Source organism: Pelodiscus sinensis, chromosome 1, assembly GCF_049634645.1.
Source record: "Pelodiscus sinensis isolate JC-2024 chromosome 1, ASM4963464v1, whole genome shotgun sequence".
Classification (NCBI taxonomy): domain Eukaryota; kingdom Metazoa; phylum Chordata; order Testudines; family Trionychidae; genus Pelodiscus; species Pelodiscus sinensis.
The window spans coordinates 235,190,489-235,211,257 of record NC_134711.1 but is presented as its reverse complement, the minus strand read 5'-3'; the positions used below and the strand labels follow the sequence as shown (position 1 = coordinate 235,211,257).

The 20,769-nt window shown below is 42.2% G+C and overlaps 2 protein-coding genes across 8 annotated transcripts in view; both read right to left on the bottom strand.

Annotated features, from left to right (window-relative positions):
• The window catches only part of LIMS1 (LIM zinc finger domain containing 1), a 149,485-nt gene extending 147,407 nt beyond the window's left edge, over positions 1-2,078 (bottom strand). The window contains exon 1 of one of the 4 annotated variants that reach the window (XM_075917914.1): positions 1,404-2,078. Coding sequence is in view for 1 of the 4 variants with exons in the window: in XM_014569273.3 (XP_014424759.3) it covers positions 1,404-1,435 (32 nt within the window). In the remaining 3 variants the exon portion in view is untranslated. Of the gene's footprint in view, positions 1-877; positions 1,052-1,403 lie in introns of those variants that run through there. The other 3 variants (XM_075917915.1, XM_014569273.3, XM_075917970.1) reach the window with 3 other exon arrangements.
• Positions 2,079-13,609: 11,531 nt separating this feature from the next.
• The window catches only part of GCC2 (GRIP and coiled-coil domain containing 2), a 55,639-nt gene continuing 48,479 nt past the window's right edge, over positions 13,610-20,769 (bottom strand). For all 4 annotated transcript variants that reach the window (XM_075917908.1, XM_006114555.4, XM_006114553.4 and 1 more), the window contains exons 22-23: positions 19,066-19,267; positions 13,610-17,545 (exon numbers count right to left, since the gene is read on the bottom strand). In XM_075917908.1, coding sequence (XP_075774023.1) covers positions 17,475-17,545; positions 19,066-19,267 — 273 coding nt within the window. In that variant the 3' untranslated portion in view covers positions 13,610-17,474. The remainder of the gene's footprint in view (positions 17,546-19,065; positions 19,268-20,769) is intronic.

The window sequence follows — 20,769 nt, the reverse complement described above, 5'->3', positions numbered from 1 at the left end:
GAACAACCATACTGGGTCAGACCAATGCTCCATCTAGCCCAGTATGCTGTCTGCCGACAGTAGCCAATACCAGATGTCAATACCATACTCCACGTGGCGTTTCAAAGAGGCAGTGAAGCATGGACCCTGCTGACCCCAGCCTCCACGCAGCACCCCCTTACCTCCCCCCCCACTCTTGCTGCCTCTTTCTGATAGAGGTAGTAAGAGGGAGGGAGGAAATGACTAGTTGACTAGCATGTCGACTATCTGATAAGCAGTGGGTTTTTTTGGGATGGTACTGCCCAGTACACTGTACCAGCACCTCCAGTCAGAGATCAGTAACTTTTCCCCGGAGCACCTTTTTTTTCCTTACAAAAAAACCCATTGCCAATAAGCATTTGCTTATCAGCTAGTCAACTAGTTGTTCACATCCCTAAGGCAGACACAGTGCTTTTGCCATTTGTGGGGAGGAGGGTGGCATCTCTAGTTTCATATATGGATACAAAGCACACTTTTGCTGATATTGCTTCATCCAGGCATGCTTTGCTTGCCAGTATAATATGCCAGTACTTCCATGCTGGTAAAGCATCCCTGGGGAAGACAGGGGAGCTGCAGTGGAGAAGTCAGTGGTGTATAGTTGGGGCAGAGGCAGGCTGGATACCACACCCACTCCCCCACCACAAGAATGCCTAGACAACTCTGCACGCACAAGCTGGAAGGAATTCCCTGCTGCCCCTGGGGAGCGCCGGGTCACCGTGGAAGCATGAATGAGAAAGCGGGGAGCCCTTGGCTGACACAAAAGCCAATCCCTGTCTGGCTCTGGCTGTTAGAGCCCACAGGCGTTGCGAGCCGCAGGAGCAACACCCCGATCGGGTCACACGTGCTGCATCTGACTCACCGCTCCCCGCCTAAACTCTTCTCCCCCGGGCCCAGCGGAACTGTGTTTCACTGCCCGCGCTTTGTGACTCCCACTCCTGAGCCTCGAGGAGCAGCCACCGGGGTGCGGTGACCCGCTGGCTCTGCTACACAGCAGGGGACGAGCAGTCCCGCCTCCTGCCCTGCTCCGGGCCGCCCCCGGGTGCGCGGCCCCGGCCCTGCCGCATGACCCAGTGGGGGAATCGCTGCTCTCCTCCCAGCGCACATCCACCCCGCCTGGCCGCGCCTCCGCCGGCGGCGAGCAACGAAGCATCCCCGGAGCTTGGGGTCACGGGGGGCCGGATACTGCAGCCCCCGGGGATCCCCGCCGCCCCCCGGGAGGCAGCAGGGAAGCGGCGGGGCTGGCTCCCGCTCAGCGCCCGGCCCGCACACGCCGCCCCCGAGAGGGCAGGGCCCAGGGACCCAGCGCCGCCCTGTGAGCAGGGGAGCGGCAGCGCTGCCGGCCCGGGAGGGATGAATGGGGCCGGGCGCCGCTGCCGGGCTCTTACCTGTTGGTCATTCCCGCCGCGACCCCCAACATCCCGGCAGCCGCCTCCCGCCAGGCAACTTCGCGCCCTGCCCCGGGCCAGTTCCGCGCCGCAGCGAGGAGGAGCCGCAGCGGCCGCGGGAGGAGCAGGAAGGCGGAGCGGGGCTGGGGCGGGCAGCAATGGCGCTCCCCGGCCCGCCGCCTGCAGCGCTGCAGCTCCGCCGCCAGGGAGGGCCGGAGCGGGGGGGGATGCACTTGCCCCGCCCCGCCGGGATGGCAGCGGCCCGGGCGCTTTCCCGCCTTCTAGGGGCTGCCGCTGCCCCGGGGGTGCAGTGAGCGCCACAGGCGGAGCGCGCACGCTGCGGGGCTGCCCCAGGGCTTTGGGGGCGCTGGCGACCTGCGCTGGCACAGCGGCCCATTGGGCTAGGCACTGTGCGAAGGCCAGAGATGGGGCTTCTCCCGGGGCTCTCCCCTGGCGTTGGCTGGCCTCTCGGGGGCTGGGGCAGAGCAACTTTTGCCGCCCCCTTCCTCTCGCCAGTGCCCCCCGGCCAGGCTCAGTGCCCCCCCCCCCCCCTCCCGGGGGAGCCTTCTGCGTTTGAAGACAGGTTCGACCGGCACTGGTCTGAACTGCCCGCCCTGAACTCAAGGGGAGTTTTGTCACTGTGTCAATGACAGTGGGAGCAGCCAGCTACCTTAGCCTTTTGGTGTGTGCTTCAACTCCTCCTCCTTATTCAAACTTTTAAATGAGCGGGGGCGCGGGGGAAGAGGTAGAAAAGAGAATGAGACTGGAGCAGCTGGGAGAAAGCCATCATGTTCCCTACTTACTTGGCAGCGGAGATAGTTTCCGCTGAAATCATCTCTTGAGGTCTGTTTTTAAAAGCCGCACTACTCTACTATTCAGTTAATAAATGTTCTCACTGAATTTAAGAGCAGAGTTGAAGTTGAGTAAAGGACCACTGGTTGCAGTTTATTTTCTTGACTCATGTTTTTCCAGTAGACAGTGAGATGTTCAGGACAAAGGCTGTCCTTGGTCCAAGTCCATTCAAAAATGACCAGACCAGAGGTTTTATGTGTCTAGAGAACATAATCAGAGGGAATGGTTTCATTAAGAAAGCCAAGAGAACTCAAATGAAGTAGACAGACAATGCCCAGAACCAAACAGGACTATTTTCTCAGAACTGTAATTGCCATCAAAACAAAGTTTCATTCTAATTCTTTTTCAGCTGTGTGTTCCACACTGAATATATTATGCAGCTATAAAACTAATAACTTATACTGGCAGATCTATTCTCTCTTTCCCGCAGGTAAGAATGACTCAACACTTGATTGTTTGTTAGGTGCTTATCTCAACACTTTCTATTCTACCGGATTCTATTTTAGCAGCATTATTTTCAAATCCATCTGTACTATTTATTAGTGCTCTCATAGAAGAAGGTATTGCGAGTGCCTAACTTACTCAATTTAAACAAGATTTCTTTATTTATGGATGAGACTCCACTGTCATCAAAATAGCCAACAATATGAGTAAAACAAAGCAGAAAAACTAGGGCAGCAAGATGCAGAGAAAACAGGGGCCGGGTATATGGCCTTATATTGACACAGTATCATGATCCGGAATTCAGCAACAAAAACCCAAAGTCTTTCTTTCTTTCTTTCTTTCTTTCTTTCTTTCTTTCTAGCACAATGGCTTTTTAAAGAGAAGGTTGGGCTTTTCTTGCACTGCATGTTGGAAAGTATTCTGAATGAATAAAGAACAAGCTGTGGCTATAGTTTTCCCACAAGACTTAATCCTTCAAAGAAGGAAAGGTGGTGACCATGAGATCAGAGAAAATTCTGTTATTGATTAAAATCTGATTCAGTGACAGGAAGCTAAAGTAGGAATGTGTAGCCAATAATCAATACAAAAAATGGCCAAAGCAAACTATCACACTCACGGCATAGGAAGTAACCAAAGACCAGAAATCTACCGTTTCTATGACTGAGTTTGGAAAACTGATCATTTTCCAGTTTGCCAGGGAACAAATACCTGAGAACAAGTACTAACTGACTTGGATTACAACATGTCCCAGAAATCTGTGTTAAGAATGATGCTCTATATATTTATACATACAAAAGCCACATGTTAAAAAGACTATCAAGGTTGCAAAGTCAAGCATACAAAAATGGTAAATAGAAGAATTAAGGTAGTCTGCAACTTTAATTCCGCCCCCTTAGGTGTATGCACTATTTACATAATCACTTAATTCCTCCTCTCTTCCCCCTAAAAATCTTCAAAATCTTTTAAACTTCCCCTGGAAATCATCCCATAGCTGTGATCATTGGTGTGCACTGATTATCAAATGCTTTCTAAAGGAAACACCCCTTAATAAACTGGCAGATATATTCTGCATTATATGCAGTTTTCAAATGGCTTTAGTATAGCCCCATATCAAACACAATGCACTAGTAAGCTACTGCTAAAATCATGAAGGCATTAGTCATCACAGAGATGATCGTGTACAGCAGGTGTACAAATTCAGCTAAAAAAAAAGCAGCTTTTGCAAATGGTGCTGTATGAAAATCTGGAAGTTGATGGGTTTCAATGCCTGCCCCCTCCTCCAGGGGGAGGGACATGCCAGTTTGCTGATGTAATCTGTTCTCTTTTTTCTGTTCACTGGTAGTATGCCATATCATAGAACCTCAACCAATCTGCTACTGTACAATATACATTCTAATTAAGTTGTGAAACACACTGTAGTTTGGCCTATGCTTCTGGCCTTGTATACACAGACCTTTCTCTGAAAATCCCCTACTATTGCTGAAGTGCCAATGGTAGCAAGGTTATTGTGTAGATTAGTCACTTGCTTTGACCATGCATAGGTGACCCGAAGTGTTGACACCTGTGAAGTAAAACTGTAATTGCAGTTGGTGGTGGGATAGTTTGGGGAGGCAAAGGATTAACTGGTTACCTGGTAATCATCAGCCTTACCAAGGTAACTAGATAACTGGTGGCCTGGCCTGGCCTGGTTGGGCCGACTGTACTGCGGGCGAGGGGGTCGCCCCCTATCCCCAAGATACTTGTTAACCTGTTAAATGTAACATTTAACTGGTTAACATTTTAAATGTGATTTTACATCCCTACTGTAGGTACAGCTGTACAACCAAACTGGTAAAAATACAGTTATCTGCCTTCTGACTGAAATGAATTGCTGTGAGCATTCAACACCTTTAGTTAATGTCTTTGTTTTGGTTTCTTATTTATTTCCAAGATAAATTCAACTTGATGGGGGCAATCAATAAAGTAATTGTAGGGCATGTCTACCCTCAAAGCACCCTCTGCTGGCAGAGTGTGGCACTGCTGGAGCTCTCTGCCTCAATTTCCTTCTCCTCTGCGGATTCTCAGCCTCCCCCACACAGTATAATAGCTTAGCTGTATGGCCAAGTCAATAAAAAACAAAACAAAACACACACAAAAACAGAAAACCACACCCTACCGCCTTCTGTGTTAACAAAAATCCAAACAAATCAATACTGCTTTTGTGTTACTTGGACTCCCTGCTGGCCCTCCTTATGGTCCTCCTTATAAGTCTCTATGACTCTGAAATACAGCCCTGACTCCTGAGGTACTGCTCTCTGAGTCTCTATGCTCCCTTTTAATCTCTCTGGCTCTGAGACAGAACACTAACACCCAGGTGGCCTCTTGGGAGTTTCCTGCTTCTTCCACAGCCTACTTCAGGAATTCAACTTGCCCCCTCAGCTCCATCTACTTCAGTCACGTCTTGATTCTCAGCTTTCACATTTTTAACTCCCACTCTGCACTCCCAGGTCCTTAAGTGCTCCCTTGCTATGTCTTTCTACCCAAAGTTCAGGTTCTTCATAGGTTTTAATGTCCTGTCTTCTCGCATTAAAAACTTTTACCCCTGTGGGGGACTTGCCTTTTTTCCTCTTCAAGAGTCAGACCATCCTTCTGTGTCCCATCTTTCCACACCTAACGCACACAGGTTATTTATTCCTGCCAGTGGTGAGGCATTTCCTACACTGCTCCTTTTTAGTCCTCCAAAACCTGCCAGAGGATTGCCAGTGCCTACCTTTGATGCACCACCTGCAGGTGTTAAATGTCTTCCATTCTTTTCCCTTTTGTTAGGAGAGGTATGCCAGCCTGGGAAGGTGGATGATCCTGTCAAAGAAAGCTTTCCCCTAATCCCTCCTTGATTGGAAGAAAGGGGGAGTCTCATGATTCAACTCCTTATGTCAGATGCAAGTCTGCCCCGATAGTGCCCCCTGCTGGCTGCGCAGGGCACAACAGGTACTCTCTACCTCAGTTTCCTCCTCCCTAGTAGACTCCATCAGCCTTCCCCATACAGATTAGAGTTGATGCCATGATTTAGTCTTCTGGCCTCGTCAATAACTAAACCTTAATCTGTTCTGAAGGCCTGGTGCAGGGAAGCAGCAGATGTCGGCTCCCTCTACATACTTATCACGTTAGTGGGAGCCCAAGTGACCCAGCAGTCCGCTGTGCTCTGCTTCACCATAGCAATGGGAAGCAGAGTACCTGAGCCCATCCTAGAGCAGGAGAGGGAGGGTGGAATGGAGGTGTGCCAGGAACAGGGCCTGCAGTGGGGGAGAGGAGTGTTGCTTCAGGGCCCACACCTGGGCATTGGGGGTAGGACTGCCCTTGACCCAGTGCCCCACTCAGGATGGCCCTGTTTGCAGTCTTCTAGATACAGAATTTGTATCTGCATCCTGTATCTTCAAAAATGAGTCATGAGTATCGGCATTGACAGCCACGGATGCAGGTACAGGTGGATATTAAGCAGATATCTGCAGATTTGCAGGGTTCTACTAATTAGCTCTATCCCTGTATTTGGGAGACAGCTAATTATGGGACAGGTGGAATTATAGAGTGCAGGCTAAATCTATGGCTCCTGGCTCTGTTACAAAAGCCCTGAATAAGTTGGGATACAGATACCTGACAATCACACATTCCCTTATATTCTTCACTGTCTTAACTGCCACTGTGAAACTCTTTCTTCAGTTATTAGACTAAAAATCTCTGTGTGCACAAAAGGGCTTTCTTAGTTAAAGGTTCTGACCATTGGAAGATGCTGCCCTTGAGAGACTGCTGGGCTACATCTACACTGGCATGATTTTCCGGAAATGCTTTTAACAGAAAAGTTTTCCGTTAAAAGCATTTTCGGAAAAGTGCGTCTAGATTGGCAGGATGCTTTTCCGGAAAAGCACTTTTTCCAGAAAAGCATCCGTGGCCAATCTAGACATGCTTTTCCGCAAAAAAGCCCCGATCGTCATTTTCGCGATCGGGGCTTTTTTGCAGAAAACACTACTGTGCTGTCTACACTGGTCCTTTTCTGGAACAGTTTTCCAGAAAAAGACTTTTGCCCGAACAGGAGCAGCATAGTTTTTCCGGAAAAGTACTGATGATTTTACATTAGATCGTCAGTGCTTTTCCAGAAATTTAAGCGGCCAGTGTAGACAGCTGGCAAGTTTTTCCGGAAAAGCGGCTGATTTTCCGGAATAACTTGCCAGTGTAGACACAGCCCTGGTGTTTAAATCTGGCAACATCCAGGGAGCATTCTTAGACTAGCATTTAACTTTTGCTTCTTCTCGGAGCAATATGCAACAGCAGATGCTATTTGTATTAATACTTCATTCTTGATTTTGAATGGCTGTAAGCATAGCAGTTAAATGCTTACTTGCAGATTATATCACATGGATTATAGGACTATAATTGCATAGATTATATTAAGATAAAAAGAATTAATTGCTAATTTTGTACTCTGTCAAAGTTAAACAGAAGGTAGGAGGCAGAACTAGTATAGCAACATTAGGTACATTTTTCTTTTGGTCATTCTGCACAGCCTTTTAAAGGTTTCAGCAAAGATAATTTTTTCCCTTCACACAGAATATCCATCTAAAAATGCCTACTAAAACTTCTAATGAACCAGCAGTTAGCATATGGGGTGAACTCTTCCTTGTATTATTTTCACTCTGTATTGATAAAGTTTCATAACTCATTTGTAGAAACAAGTGTATCTGTTCAGTTCAACCACTGTTTCTGTTGAATTTAGTTTTCACAGAACCATTTATAGAGAACAAAGGTTTATCTTCCACTGTAGTTGAAAAATAGGACATGATTACATTCAGTATATTGACAGACTTACGTTACTGATCAGTTTGACTTCCTCTTTGGTTCAATGCCAAGTTTCTGACTGAGCCGGAGACATGCCTGATGCATTGCATTTTAGTCTTCATGGAAAGCAAAAAAGGAAAAGCATGGTAAGACTATAAGAAATTCAGTTTAGTACATTAATCTCCACTTCTGAAGAATTGGTATATTAAAACAAAAATCCAGCATTTACCAGCAGAAATAGCAACTCTGTGACTAGATCAGTAACTGGATGTGTAAATTTATATTGTTTCCAGTTGCAATAGCAAAAATCTGAAATAACAATGAAACAAGTACATTTAACATTGGTTTAAGTGACTTTTAGTCAAAGATGTTAGATGAACATCTTTTTGTTATCTAAGCATGTGCTCCATATTTATATATAATAGTTGATTTCTTGATTCTAATGTGAAAGTTTATTGCACCAGTCATATTTTGAAAATACAGGGCATGTATTTAAATGCCTATTCAAAGCTGAATAGGCATTTAGACAAACTATAAAAGACATTAAGACAAACTATAAAAAGTATATAAATTTGGTACATACAAATCTTTCTAAAACTACTCCCATTTCTCCCAGCAGAGCACTTGTGTACCACACCCATAATAGAATAATCACCTCTCTCAACCATCCCACATTCCTAAACCTCCCAACAGAATACATGAACCTTGTAGGATGCCTTAAGGTCACCAAGGCTATGTCTACACAGCAGCATTATTTTGGAATATCTGACATTCCAAAATAACATAGTCCACATCTAAACTATAAGCAGTTATTTCGACAAAATGTCAAGCTTGAGGACTTCTTACTCTGACTCCTGTAACCCTCATTTTATGAAGAGCAAGGGAAGTCAGGGGCAGAGTGCTCTCTCTCAGACTTCCTGCTGTGTAGACAGTGCCAAAAACCAAAATAAGCTATTTTGACTTAAGCTATGCAATTGATGTAGCTCAAGTTGTATAGTTTATTTCAGCTTTAACCCTGCAGTGTGTAGATGTGCCCCAAGATTCTGTCAGGCCAAACTAGACGGGGAGTTCCAATGTAGGATTGACCTCAAAGTGTTTTTGTTTTGTTTTTTAATCAAGGGATTGTTAGCTCAAGTAAAACTGATCAGAAAATTTCCAATTTAATCTTTTTCATTGGAAAATGGTGATTGGTCAAAGAAAACATTTTCCGTGAATGTGTTGGTTTTGTCACATCTTCCAATAGAAACCAGACAGGTTTCCCACTGCCAGTTTGCTCTCTGCAAAGGCAGTGTTCTCAGGGGTTCCAGGAGCTTGGCAACTCCCTGCTTTTGAGTTTGGTCTGCCAGGCTCCTAGTTTCTTGGTAGTTTGCCGCTTAAGCAGCTGAAACACCAGGAAATTCGTCAATTTAGATACACTTATGTGTAGTGCTGGGGAGGAGCTGGTGGTTGGGGTACATGTAGGTACCAAGTACATAGGTAAGGGTAGCAGAGACGTCTTGGAGGCCAAATTTAGGCTGCTAGGAAAAAGACTTAAATCAAGGACCTCTATGGTGGTATTCTCAGAAATGCTTCCAGTTCCATGCGCAGGGCCAAGCAGGCAGACAGAGCTTCAGAGACTCAATGCGTGGATGAGACGACAGTGTAGGGAGGAGAGCTCTACCTTTATAAGGAATTGAGGAAACTTTTGGGAAGGGGGAGCCTATACAGAAAGGATGGGCTCCACCTAAACCATAGTGGATCCAAACTGCTGGCACTTAACATTAAAAAGATCGCAGAGCAGTTTTTAAACTAAGAGATGGGGGAAAGCCGATGGGTGCAGAGGAGCACGTGGATCGGACAGAGATGTCTCTTAGAGGAGCGTCTACGATAGAGATTCTCTAGGATTTAGTCAGGAGGAGAGGATGGAAGAGGATAAAGTATGGGCCAGATCAGACAAAAAACATTCACATAAAAAAGAATCTGACAAACAAGTTTTAATGTGCTTGTACACAAATGCTAGAAGTCTAAAAATAAGATGGGTGAACTGGAATGGCTCGTGTTAAAGAGGATACTGATATAATAGGCATCACAGAAACCTGGTGGAGTGAGGACAATCAATGGGACACAATCATTCCGGGATATATCAGAAGGACAGAACAGGTCGTGCGGGTGGGGGAGTGGCACTATATGTGATAGAAAATTTAGAATCAAATGAAGTAAAAATCTTAACTGAATCAACATGTTCCATAGAATCGCTATGGATAGTAATTCCCTGCTCTAATAAGAATATAACAGTAGGGATCTATTATCGACCACCTGACCAGGACAGTAATAGTGACTATGAAATGCTAAGGGAGATTAGAGAGGCTATCAAAATAAAGAACTCAATAATAGTGGGGGATTTCAACTATCCCCATATTGACTGGGTACATGTCTTCTCAGGACGAGATGCAGACACAAAATTTCTTGATACCCTAATCTATTAGAGTTCTTTGAAGGGGTCAACAAACATGTGGACAAGGGGGATCCAGTAGATATAGTGTACTTAGATTTCCAGAAAGCCTTTGACAAGGTCCCTCACCAAAGGCTCTTATGTAAATTAAGTTATCATGAGATAAGAGGGGAGACCCTTTCATGGACTGAGAACTGGTTAAAAGACAGAAAAAAAGGGTATGAATAAATGGTAAATTTTCAGAATGGAGATTGGTAACTAGTGGTGTTCCCCCAGGGTCAGTCCTAGGACCAATCCTATTCAACATATTCATAAATGATCTGGAGAAAGGGGTAAACAATGAAGTGGCAAGTTTGCAGACAATACTAAACCGCTCAAGGTAGTTAAGACCAAAGAAGACTGTGAAGAACTTCAAAAAGATCTCACCAAACTAAGTGACTGGGCAACAAAATGGCAAATGAAATTTAATGGGGATAAATGTAAAGTAGTGCACATTGGAAAAAATAACTCCATGTATGCATATAATATGATGGGGCTAATTTAGGTACAACTAATCAGGAAAGAGATCTTCGAGTCATCGTGGATAGTTCTCTGAAAACGTCCATGCGGTGTGCAGCGGCAGTCAAAAAAGCAAACAGGATGTTAGGAATCATTAAAAAAGGGATAAAGAATAAGACGGAGAATATCTTATTGCCCTTATATAAATCCATGGTATGCCCACATCTGGAATACTGTGTACAGATGTGGTCTCCTCATCTCAAAAAGAGAGATACTGGCATTAGAAAAGGTTCAGAGAAGGGCAACGAAAATGATTAGGGGTTTGGAATGGGTCTCATATGAGGAGAGATTAAAGAGACTGGGACTTTTCAGCATGGAAAAGAGGAGACTAAGGGGGGATATGATAGAGGTCTATAAAATCAGGAGTGGTGTGGAGAAAGTGAATAAGGAAAAGTTATTTACTTTTTCCCATAATATAAGAACTAGGGGCCACCAAATGAAACTAATGGGCAGCAGGTTTAAAACAAATAAAAGGAAGTTCTTCTTCACACAGCACATAGTCAATCTGTGGAACTCCTTGCCTGAGGAGGTTGTGAAGGCTAGGACTATAACAGGGTTTAAAAGAGAAATAGATAAATTCATGGAGGTTAAGTCCATAAATGGCTATTAGCCAGTATGGGTAAGGAATGGTGTCCCCGGCCTCTGTTTGTCAGAGGGTGGAGATGGATGGCAGGAGAGAGATCGCTTGATCATTACCTGTTCAATTCACTCCCTCTGGGACACCTGGCATTGGACACTGTCGGCAGACAGGGTACTGGGATGGATGGACCTTTAATCTGACCCAATATGGCCATTCTTATGTTCTTATGTTCTAATTTTATTCTGGAAAAAAAAAAATCAAAGAGAAAATTTTGGACTGCCTCAATTCTGTGGGAAATTTTGAAATTTCATGTTTTTGTTCTGACGAGCTATTCAAACTTCAAAATTTGCCATGGAATGGAAATTCTAGGTTCTTACTAGTCATAATCTTGTACCCCTATTTACTGCAACAATAGCACATAACCATAATGATAAAGAAACAGTCTTCAGGTATGCCAACTTCATTCCACAACACTTAAAAGTTAAGGTAAAAAAAATCCTATACTCTACTCAGAAGCTATTACAGGCTGTACCTCCCAAATCCGGGATTCTCTCATCCGGCAACATCTGTGGTCCAGTATGACCATGGATGTTCCTGGATGAGAGAGTCCCGGGGCAATAGGGCCAGAAACTGGGAGCCTGGTGCAGCCCCATGAGTCTGCTAGCCTTAGGGCTACAGCAGCCTGGGCAGAGTGTGATTGGGGCTGTCTGCCACCCAGCAGCGGGGCTGGGACCACAGCAGCCCAAGAGGGGAAGCCTGGCCAGGCTGTGTCAGCCTTGGAGGCAACAGGGCTGCAGCAGCCTGGGCAGTGGTGGCAGTGTGATTGGGCCTGTCTTCCACCCAGCAGCAGGGCTGGGGCTGCAGCCCAGGATGGGACGCGGGCTGGGGCCACGGAAACCCAGCAGAATCAATGCAGCCAGGGCCACATACTACCAGGCAGCAGGGCTGAGGCAGCCCGACTGAGCAGTGTGCCATGCTGCAGAGGGGCTGAAGCTGCCTGGCCAGCTGGCAGCAAAACAGGGGCTGGCGTGCAGACAGCCCAGCGGAGCTGAAGGAGTTGGCAGCGGCAGAGAGGCTGGTGTCTGGGGACGCCCTTTGTCCAGCAAATTCCCTCAGCTGGGAAAGGTCAGGTCCCGAGGGTTTCAGACAAGAAAGATCCAACCTGTACCATTTAAAGACACATTGGAAAGTTTCAATGCATTTTGGAACCTTAAATTGCAAGTTTTTCATATTAGTACATTTTCTTATTAGACATTTCATTAATAATTTGACATACTCCAAATGCTATAAATAGTACTGTTAACTGCTTTAGATTGTAATGTCTAGATTATACTATTATCAAACAGACCAACACCACCATAATGGGGGACCTTCAAAGTAACTAAACTATTATGTTTGGGATATTAGATATGGAAAGTCAAAATGATACCTTTAGATATGCAAGTTGCTGGCATTTAGAAAATGCAAAAGCTAAGGGAATATGACAATGAAATGGCTAATTTGTTGGTTTTGTGGGGGTGAAAGAGGACTTTATTCTTATCTTGCACTTTACAATGAACAAGGCATTAGAAAACAAGATTCATAAAAATAAACATTAGTATATCAAATCTCCACCTAAGAGCAGCATTTTTACACTCCTTCCTGTACAAGGATGTGAATGAGTATACAAGCTACAAAGCAATGGAGAGTTATATTTATTTTAGTCCATTATGCACATAACGGATTAGCTTTGCTTTAGCATCTTTTCATTTAGAGAAACATCTGTGCGCAAGCATCTTTCTGTTTAAGATTAAGCACAACAAACCTTAAACTTGGTCAACACTTCAAAGTTATATTAGCATAGTTACCTCGGTCAGGGTGTGAGACAGATCCTTCCATTTTATTCCCTAACCTTCCTTCTCTTATCAGGATGAGTTCACAGTGACTGTATATTTTTATCCAAGGAAAACAGACTGGGGGGAGGGGCAGGGAGGAATTGGACAAAAGGCACATATATTTAAATCTTCCGTGGACATAAGAAATTGGATGCTATTTGCAAGAAGAGTCCAACTTTGTGAAAGTATTAGTTCCAGATTAGGGTGGCTGGTGTGTAAATTAAACCAGAGACTCTCTGAAGCAGTTCTCCTACCCCTAACACCACACATTCAGCATTTTTAACCTGTCTCAGCTACTAGTTGTCAGCCATTTGCTGTCTAGTAGCATATGCTAGACAAATAACGGGAACACCAGTCTTTTTTAAAGTTCATTTATTTTTTCCTAATAAGATACACTAAGATAGCAATTTTACATTAAGTTATCTTACAATTATGTTTCTCCCCACACACATTTTCACATTCATTTACCAACATGGTGATCCTATCCCCAAGTCAGGATTGTGCCAGTATTTCTACAGTAAACCCATAACTCACATTATGCAACGTTTTACTTAAACCCTTCTGCTTTTGTGCTGCAGGACAAATCAATACTAGGAAGCCCTGAATAACATTGATACAAATTATCAAAGAAAATAAGCATTCAGAACAAAGGCACACACAGAGGTGAATATGCATTTTATCAAAATGAACACAATATTAGACCATCAATTCAAGTGACATTTCCAACTGAAACATTATCTACTTTTGTTATGAATAACCCCTAAGATTAGAACAGAAAGAGAAGTTCTCTTCCATTTGTTCACTTGGCACTTCTGACACCACGTACACCCAGTTTCACTGTTTTGCAGATGTTGCCCGCCCTTCCTGAGGCTCTGCAAGAAGGTGTTTAACAGTAATAGCAGCAGCAGCAGAGCTAGTACAAAAAAAGGTAAGGAGGTAGATGTGCAGAGACAGAAAGGTGAAGGGAGAAAAAGGGTGGACCTGAGTATGTTCAGTGGGGTTGCCTTCAGGCCCACTGAAAACATCCTGGTGAATAAATGGGAACAGTTATTCTTTAAATGTTTGTGTGTGTTTGTTTAACCAGGGTATATTTTAATGGGTGCACCTTCAGAAAGAGGTTTTAATAGTGTTTAAAAATATCTGACTGCCTCCTCTCTGTGGCCAGTTATGCCTCTGCAGGAGATAAGAGAAACACAACCCAAATGGTGGCAGCGTAGGTAGCAGTTGCTCAATCGCAGTCCAACGATATGCAGGGAGTGGGGCTATGGCACTAACCAAACACTCTTCCTTTGCAGTTTCTAGCACTAGCTTCAGAATTAGCAGGCTCTTTTGCAGTCCCCCCTGCATCTAGTCTCAAACCATGCCCAAGGGTAGAAAGTGGGGGCATGTCATCTTACTCCTCAAACCCTCTTCCTCCTACTGCTAGGGAGCCCATAATTTGGCCGTAAGTATGTAACTCTGTGGGGTATGGGGCATGTCTCCCTGCCAATTTTGTAAACAATTTGGGATTGTACTGTACTGTACTGTAAAAATAGTGAAGAGAACAAAGACACAAAGTGAGGCCAACCTGTATTCTTTGAAAATGAGCAGTAAAGTGCAAAGGTGAGCAGAGTATCAGCCTTCCCTTTCAATTTAAATTGCCTTTGGAATTTGAGTCATAACTAGGGTGCCCTATTAGCATACTAACATGGAAGTTAATGAAATACATATTTACCAGTCAAAATAATTGTGCTTCTAGCCCACACGTCCTGTCTATCCTGTTTATTGTCACTATATATTTAAAACCCAGACACTTGCTTACAGCTGAAGTTACTTGCATAGCCTGGCAAGATATGGGTTCAGAAAGCACTGATAATTGAATATTACCCATTATACAAAGATGTTTAGCTGTAATTACTAAAATATTCTTGGCAACACTCTTTCAAGGCCTCAGTGATGGTCCTTTGTAGCAGAAGCACATCATGCAAGGAGTGCATATTACATTCATGAACACAGTATTTGAATTTCACTAAAATAGTGACTATACAAGTCAAGAGTCCGAAAAAAAAATCCAAATGTAATTGCTATTTAATACAGACAGTGTTACATTATATGTTGCTTGCATACTTTTATTCACAGTTTGCAAAGTTAAATAAAATCTTAGGATCTGAAATACACCTTTAAAAGAGAGATTCCCTTGTCACAGCCTGTAACAAATAAAGTTGTGTAGATATTGGGCAGAAAAACTCAAAGAGAAAACAAGTATGACAGCAGCAAATGTTCAGTTGAACTAGTTTTGAAGTCAACTTAAGAATCAATACATTTTTAAATCACAGCAGGAAAATGTCTGTAAGAGCATATGAGCGAAATACTATGAACTGAAATCTTTTACCACCAACTTTGTCCTGGCATTGTTTTAATTAGACTAATCACAACTGACTGAATAAGACAAATTAGGATCACCATCTAATGATTTAGAAGAAACCAATGATGCTGGCGGGGTGCTTAACTTAAAATGGCTCTATAACCACCACAGTGGCAACTCCATGTCTTGTCTCAGCTTCCAAAGCTACAGATGTTCAAAAGATGGTTTTCTAATTGCGAGTCCTGTAAGCCACAAGAAAATCAAACTGGGTTCAGACTCATCTATGACCTAGGACAATTCTGCAGCTACAATTTAAAAAGTGCATTAGTATGGACTTGTGCCAGGAAGGATTCACTCTATAGTAGCTATTTTGGCTTTGCAGTGATAAGTGCAAGTTAAACATTTCCTCCACTGCCCCATATAGTAAGTTAACTGGTTAACTGAGCTTGAAATAGACATAGGAAATAGAGATGACTAAAAAGTAATTTACATATTGTGACTTTCGTATCAATAATCTTTGAAGAAATTCTGTTCGCATAGCAAGACTATCTCTCCCGCTCTTCTTACAGCCAATATTAATCAGGATTGTGGTTAAAACTATGTTATTAAGGGAGTGAACACCAGAATCTTAGGACTGCTTTTCCCTAACCTGGTCTTATTGATTATTTGTACAGGGTGGTATGGCAGCAGTAGCAGAGAAAGACGCGCTAGTGGCTCTAAGCGTACATCATTCCTGTTCTCTGTGCTCAGAAGTGTAGTTTTAGGACTGAATGAGAGCATATTGGAGAAGAGACAGATGCTTGAAAGTCTAGGATGGCTGGTGAATAGAATGCATATGTATATTTTATAAATTTACACGCAAATAATGGAGTAATTAATTAAGAGAACAGAACAGAAATATGAAGAGAAAAAGGACAGCATGGGCTAGGAGGAAAAAAAGGTCAAAGAAAACAAAACAAGCTGAGGAAGGAGGAAAGAGTTCACTGTTTACAGTAGAATTATTCATATTCTTGTACGGAAATGAGGTTTCTGGAAAGGCTATGAAGTAGCAGACTCTAAAATGAAGTGCAAATCACTTGACCATAAAGGCAGAGACAGTGAGAAGTGAAAAGAGAAGGGAGTAATTTCTTTAAATGAGAATGCCTGCAAATGGCATCTATTATAAATGTTTTCCAAGAAAACATGTTTCCTTCTTTCCTAGCAGTTTTATTTAGGATGTGTAAACTTCCAGCAAATTCAAATACTTCCTTCAGGGTCTTGTTACTACCATCATTCAGTACAATGAAGTCCCTTTATTTCAGTATAGCATGATGGTGCCAGTGCCTGCTCACAGTTTCTTGGTTTATTACTCTCAAGCTGCCTATGCAGATTCCAACCTCAGACTAAGATACCTTAGTTTAAACTCTCTCTCCTAGAATTTCAGCCTACTTGTGCCACTGATTCTTAAAAATGTCTGTTCTGGGCCTTCCCTGAGTGCTCACTAGCATCTGATCACAACATATTCTGAATATCCGACACATTAATATCCCAAACACAGGGCAAGTTTTAGGGGCCACTAATCTCTTTGGCCCTACACTTTATAGTCTGTTTTTGTTGCAAACTTAACAGAGAATTTTAACTTTGGCTAAACAGAAAATGCCATGCATCTCCAAATCACACAATGTTTTATAAAGATAATCATGCAGTGGAATCAATTTGATTTTACATTGATACGATAGTGTATGGGCAACAGATTTATAATATAAATAATTAGATTTCTTCAAATACATTGAGGGAAAATAACATCTTAGAAATGTATTTTGAAGTACTTCACTAAATTATTTAGTCTGTTCTTCCAGTTATTAAATTATGCAACATAATTTAATAAAAATTGGAAAATGTGTGACTAGTTTGCGAAATTATGTTTTCAAGTAATCAGTAACTTTTCAGCCCAAAAATGTTCACAAGAAACAGTGAAGTAATTTGGTGCATTCAGAACCTGGCATCAGAAAGTAACAATGCACATTCTTTAGAAACCCTCTATTCCAATTTTTAGGCTAAGACACATTGCTTAAGCTAATTTTCAAAATTAGAAAAATGAAAATGATCAATGCTACACATTTAAGGTTCATTCTTCTTCAGTACAAATTTTCTGGTAGTGCAATTTGGGAATGTGAATGTCTAAAAGATTTCCATTGTCTCATCGAAGTCCTGACCAGCTGTGGAGGTACGAAGCCCAACCAGAGGGCCGTGATGCACTTTCTTCCTCACCTGAAGGGGGAAAAATATGCTTATAATCTTCATCAGCACTGAACAATAATTATGCACAAGTGAACTGAATGATGCAGTCTTATGCAGAACAGACACAGAACATTTACTTCTGTCAATTTTCTTACATTCAAACCCCATCCTTATGTTTACTGGTTACCAAAATTTTGGAGGGATATTCTTAAAATATTCTCTGGAAAATTGCTATCACATTGAAAGATATCATCATTATGAAATGCCACTGTCCAGAATACACTTTGTTTCGAGTATTTAAGGAAACATGTCTGCATTTGGCAGGCATAAAAGGTTTGTTTCAACTTCTTTATTGACTTCCCCTTCAAGATCCCATGTTTTAGAGGTGAGGTCTAGTCCACAGGGACTGCCAGAACAGCAATACTCAATGCTGGGAACCTTTTCTGTTTTGCCATTCCAATAATAAATCCTCCCATTTATTACTTTAGTGTGTCAATACTTTTCATGGTCATGCTCATGTCTCCTTACTTAATGTTCAGTAGTGACTGACTTATTCCTTATTTAAAAAATTATCTGGAAAGTGCATACACTATAGCTGAATTTAAAATGTTTAGGGAAACTAATTAGTTAACTAAGGGAAATGACAACGAATGCCCATGTTTTGAAAGGGATAATAAAAAAAGCATGTTGAAAATTTCAGAAGGAATTGTGTTTGACAAGTACCTTAAACATTTACCATCAGAGGGAGTGCTCTAGTTACAAAGGATACATCTACACAGCAGCGTTATTTCAAACTAACTTAGTCCATGTCTACACAGCAGGCAGTATTTCGAAATAATGTCAAAATACTGTCAAGCAGGAGGACTTCTTACTCCGACTCCTGTAACCCTCCTGTATAAGGAGTAAAGGAAGTCAGAGCAAGAGTTCTCAGTTTTGAAATAAGAGCTGTGTAGATGCTCCTAATTTCAAAATAAGCTAATGTGGAAAAAAGCTACACAATTGACGTACCTCAATTTGCATAGCTCATTTCGAGTTAAGCCCTGCACCAAATTTATTGCAGAGGCCTGAATTTTCTTAGATTCTTCTACTTATGGGATATTTGTTGGAAAGTATTTTTAAAATTAATCATTAACCATTAAGAAGTCAGTTTTATAATAGGGCCTTTTAAAATTAAAATTAGACTATAACTTCTAGTTTCTTGGGAGAGCATCTGCCACGAGAGCTATTTCACAGCTTTTTCCCCAGAAAAGGTATTTTGTCTGCTATAAGTTTTAACAAGAAAGGAAGTGATATCTCACTGTTTCTTAGGGTTTGTATTTTAACTTCAGATAATTTTATTTTTAACTTTTGGCTAACGTTGTTTTCTGACAGTTATGAATATCTTAACTCTCCTCTAAATGACCAGAATAATTCTATTGCTCTGTGGGTTTACACAATATTCTTGATCTTTATTGTTCTGCAAGATCTGCACAGAAGTCACATTTCATTTTTCTTTTCTGCTTTCACATTCTGTTTCTGCAACTTTTTGATAATATAGAAGTACCTCATACCATGGGCTATTGCAACAAGTTTTCCCTTTTCTTCAGGGCTGAGCTGCAACATGGTATCCATTACTGGAAGAAGCCTCTCTCTTTCACTCCCTGACTTCAGAAATATAAATTGCAGCAGTACATTTTTCAAGTATTCCAGATTAGCAACAGACTTCTCTCGTTCTTGGTTTCTTTCCAGTCGTCTCACTTCACTCTTGAGAAGCTGCAGGCAGAAAGAAACCATTAAATATGACATTACCTTACTGATTTTTATAAAATGAAAGACTGAATATAATTAGTCTGAGGAACACGGCATCTGTATATTATATACGCAATAAGGTATTGAAAGCGTTAAGCAGTTTGCATAAGATGTGTTCTGGGCAAAGATCCCATGGAGCCTGAAGGTGGCACAGAACTAACTATGCCTGAATTTGGATGTACAGCTGGCCTCCAGATAACTCAGAATTCATTTAAGCTATTCATAATCTTAAACACTTTTTGGATAAGTTTTGCATTATTATTTCAAAGTAATTTATTTATAAAGAAAGTATGGGGTAAGATTGCGCAATTCTGATGACCAGGATAAAATTCAAAGGGTTGAATTGTTACTTGGATTATGTTTTGGCAAACTATTCACTCACCTAATCTTCTTAATATATATGCATTTTAGAAATGAGTATCTCTGAGTTCAAGAACTCCTCCTACACAGTAAGAGCTAGGACCACCAAATTTGATATGAAGCTTCTTCTTATCATAACTTAAAGCAAGGTCAGGATTTGGTTGTGCCAAGACAATAGGATGGCTGGAATTCAATTGTTTCTCATAGAATGGAAAGAGAGGTATCTGGTAGTTATAATGTAGCATGACTACAGAGGGGCAGCAAGAGGCCAGAGATGGGGACTGGGACAGCTATAACCCCACTGGGCCAGCAGGGGTGGAGAAAGGGACATCTATCTACTATATATTTCAGAGAGTTTGTCTGTCTGTCTATCTGTTCCCCAGCTGGGGGAAATGCACCCTCCTCTAGCTGTGCTTGTTTGTAGCTGCAGTGGCCATGGACAAGCACTTCTCACCTGGCCCCAAGCTGCTGCAGTGAGAGGGCTGTGGTTGTCCTCTCTTCCTGGGGCAGCCTGCATACTGAACTCCTCATCCTCAACCCCAACCCCCCAAAATGATTTAAATGAAGAAAAACAAAATTTGTTTGAGTTAAGGTCCGAGCAATACCAGGTAAATCTTCTAGTTAGGAAATACTTATAAAGCAAAATTTGTATGCACACAAATTGTATTAATAATAGACTGTGAACCTCACAAGAATGCTGCTTTGAAGACTGGCTTTAAAAAAAACCTGTTACTTTCAGCTGCAGAAAATGCAAATTGGTTTTGTTAGAAAAGCAGTAAAATAAAGGGCAGTCTTTGAAAATAGGAATTTTGAATCTGCCAACCCTTATCAAACTGAGTAGCTCCTAAAATGCAATTAGATAAGTAACTGTCATCTGATGTTATATCAGTTCAGTATTCAAACATTCAAGAAATTTAATGCTCAACCAACATTTACATCCAGCGAGTAAGGGTGCACTTAAAACCCTTACGGAGGATGGAAGGGAAAAGGGAGTAAAAAGAAAAATCAGCTATATGGGAAGAATAATTTAACTTAAAATGTTATGATTTTTCTGAGAATTATGTCTTTTTTGCATGTGAACACTGACTAATCATACCAAGTACAGG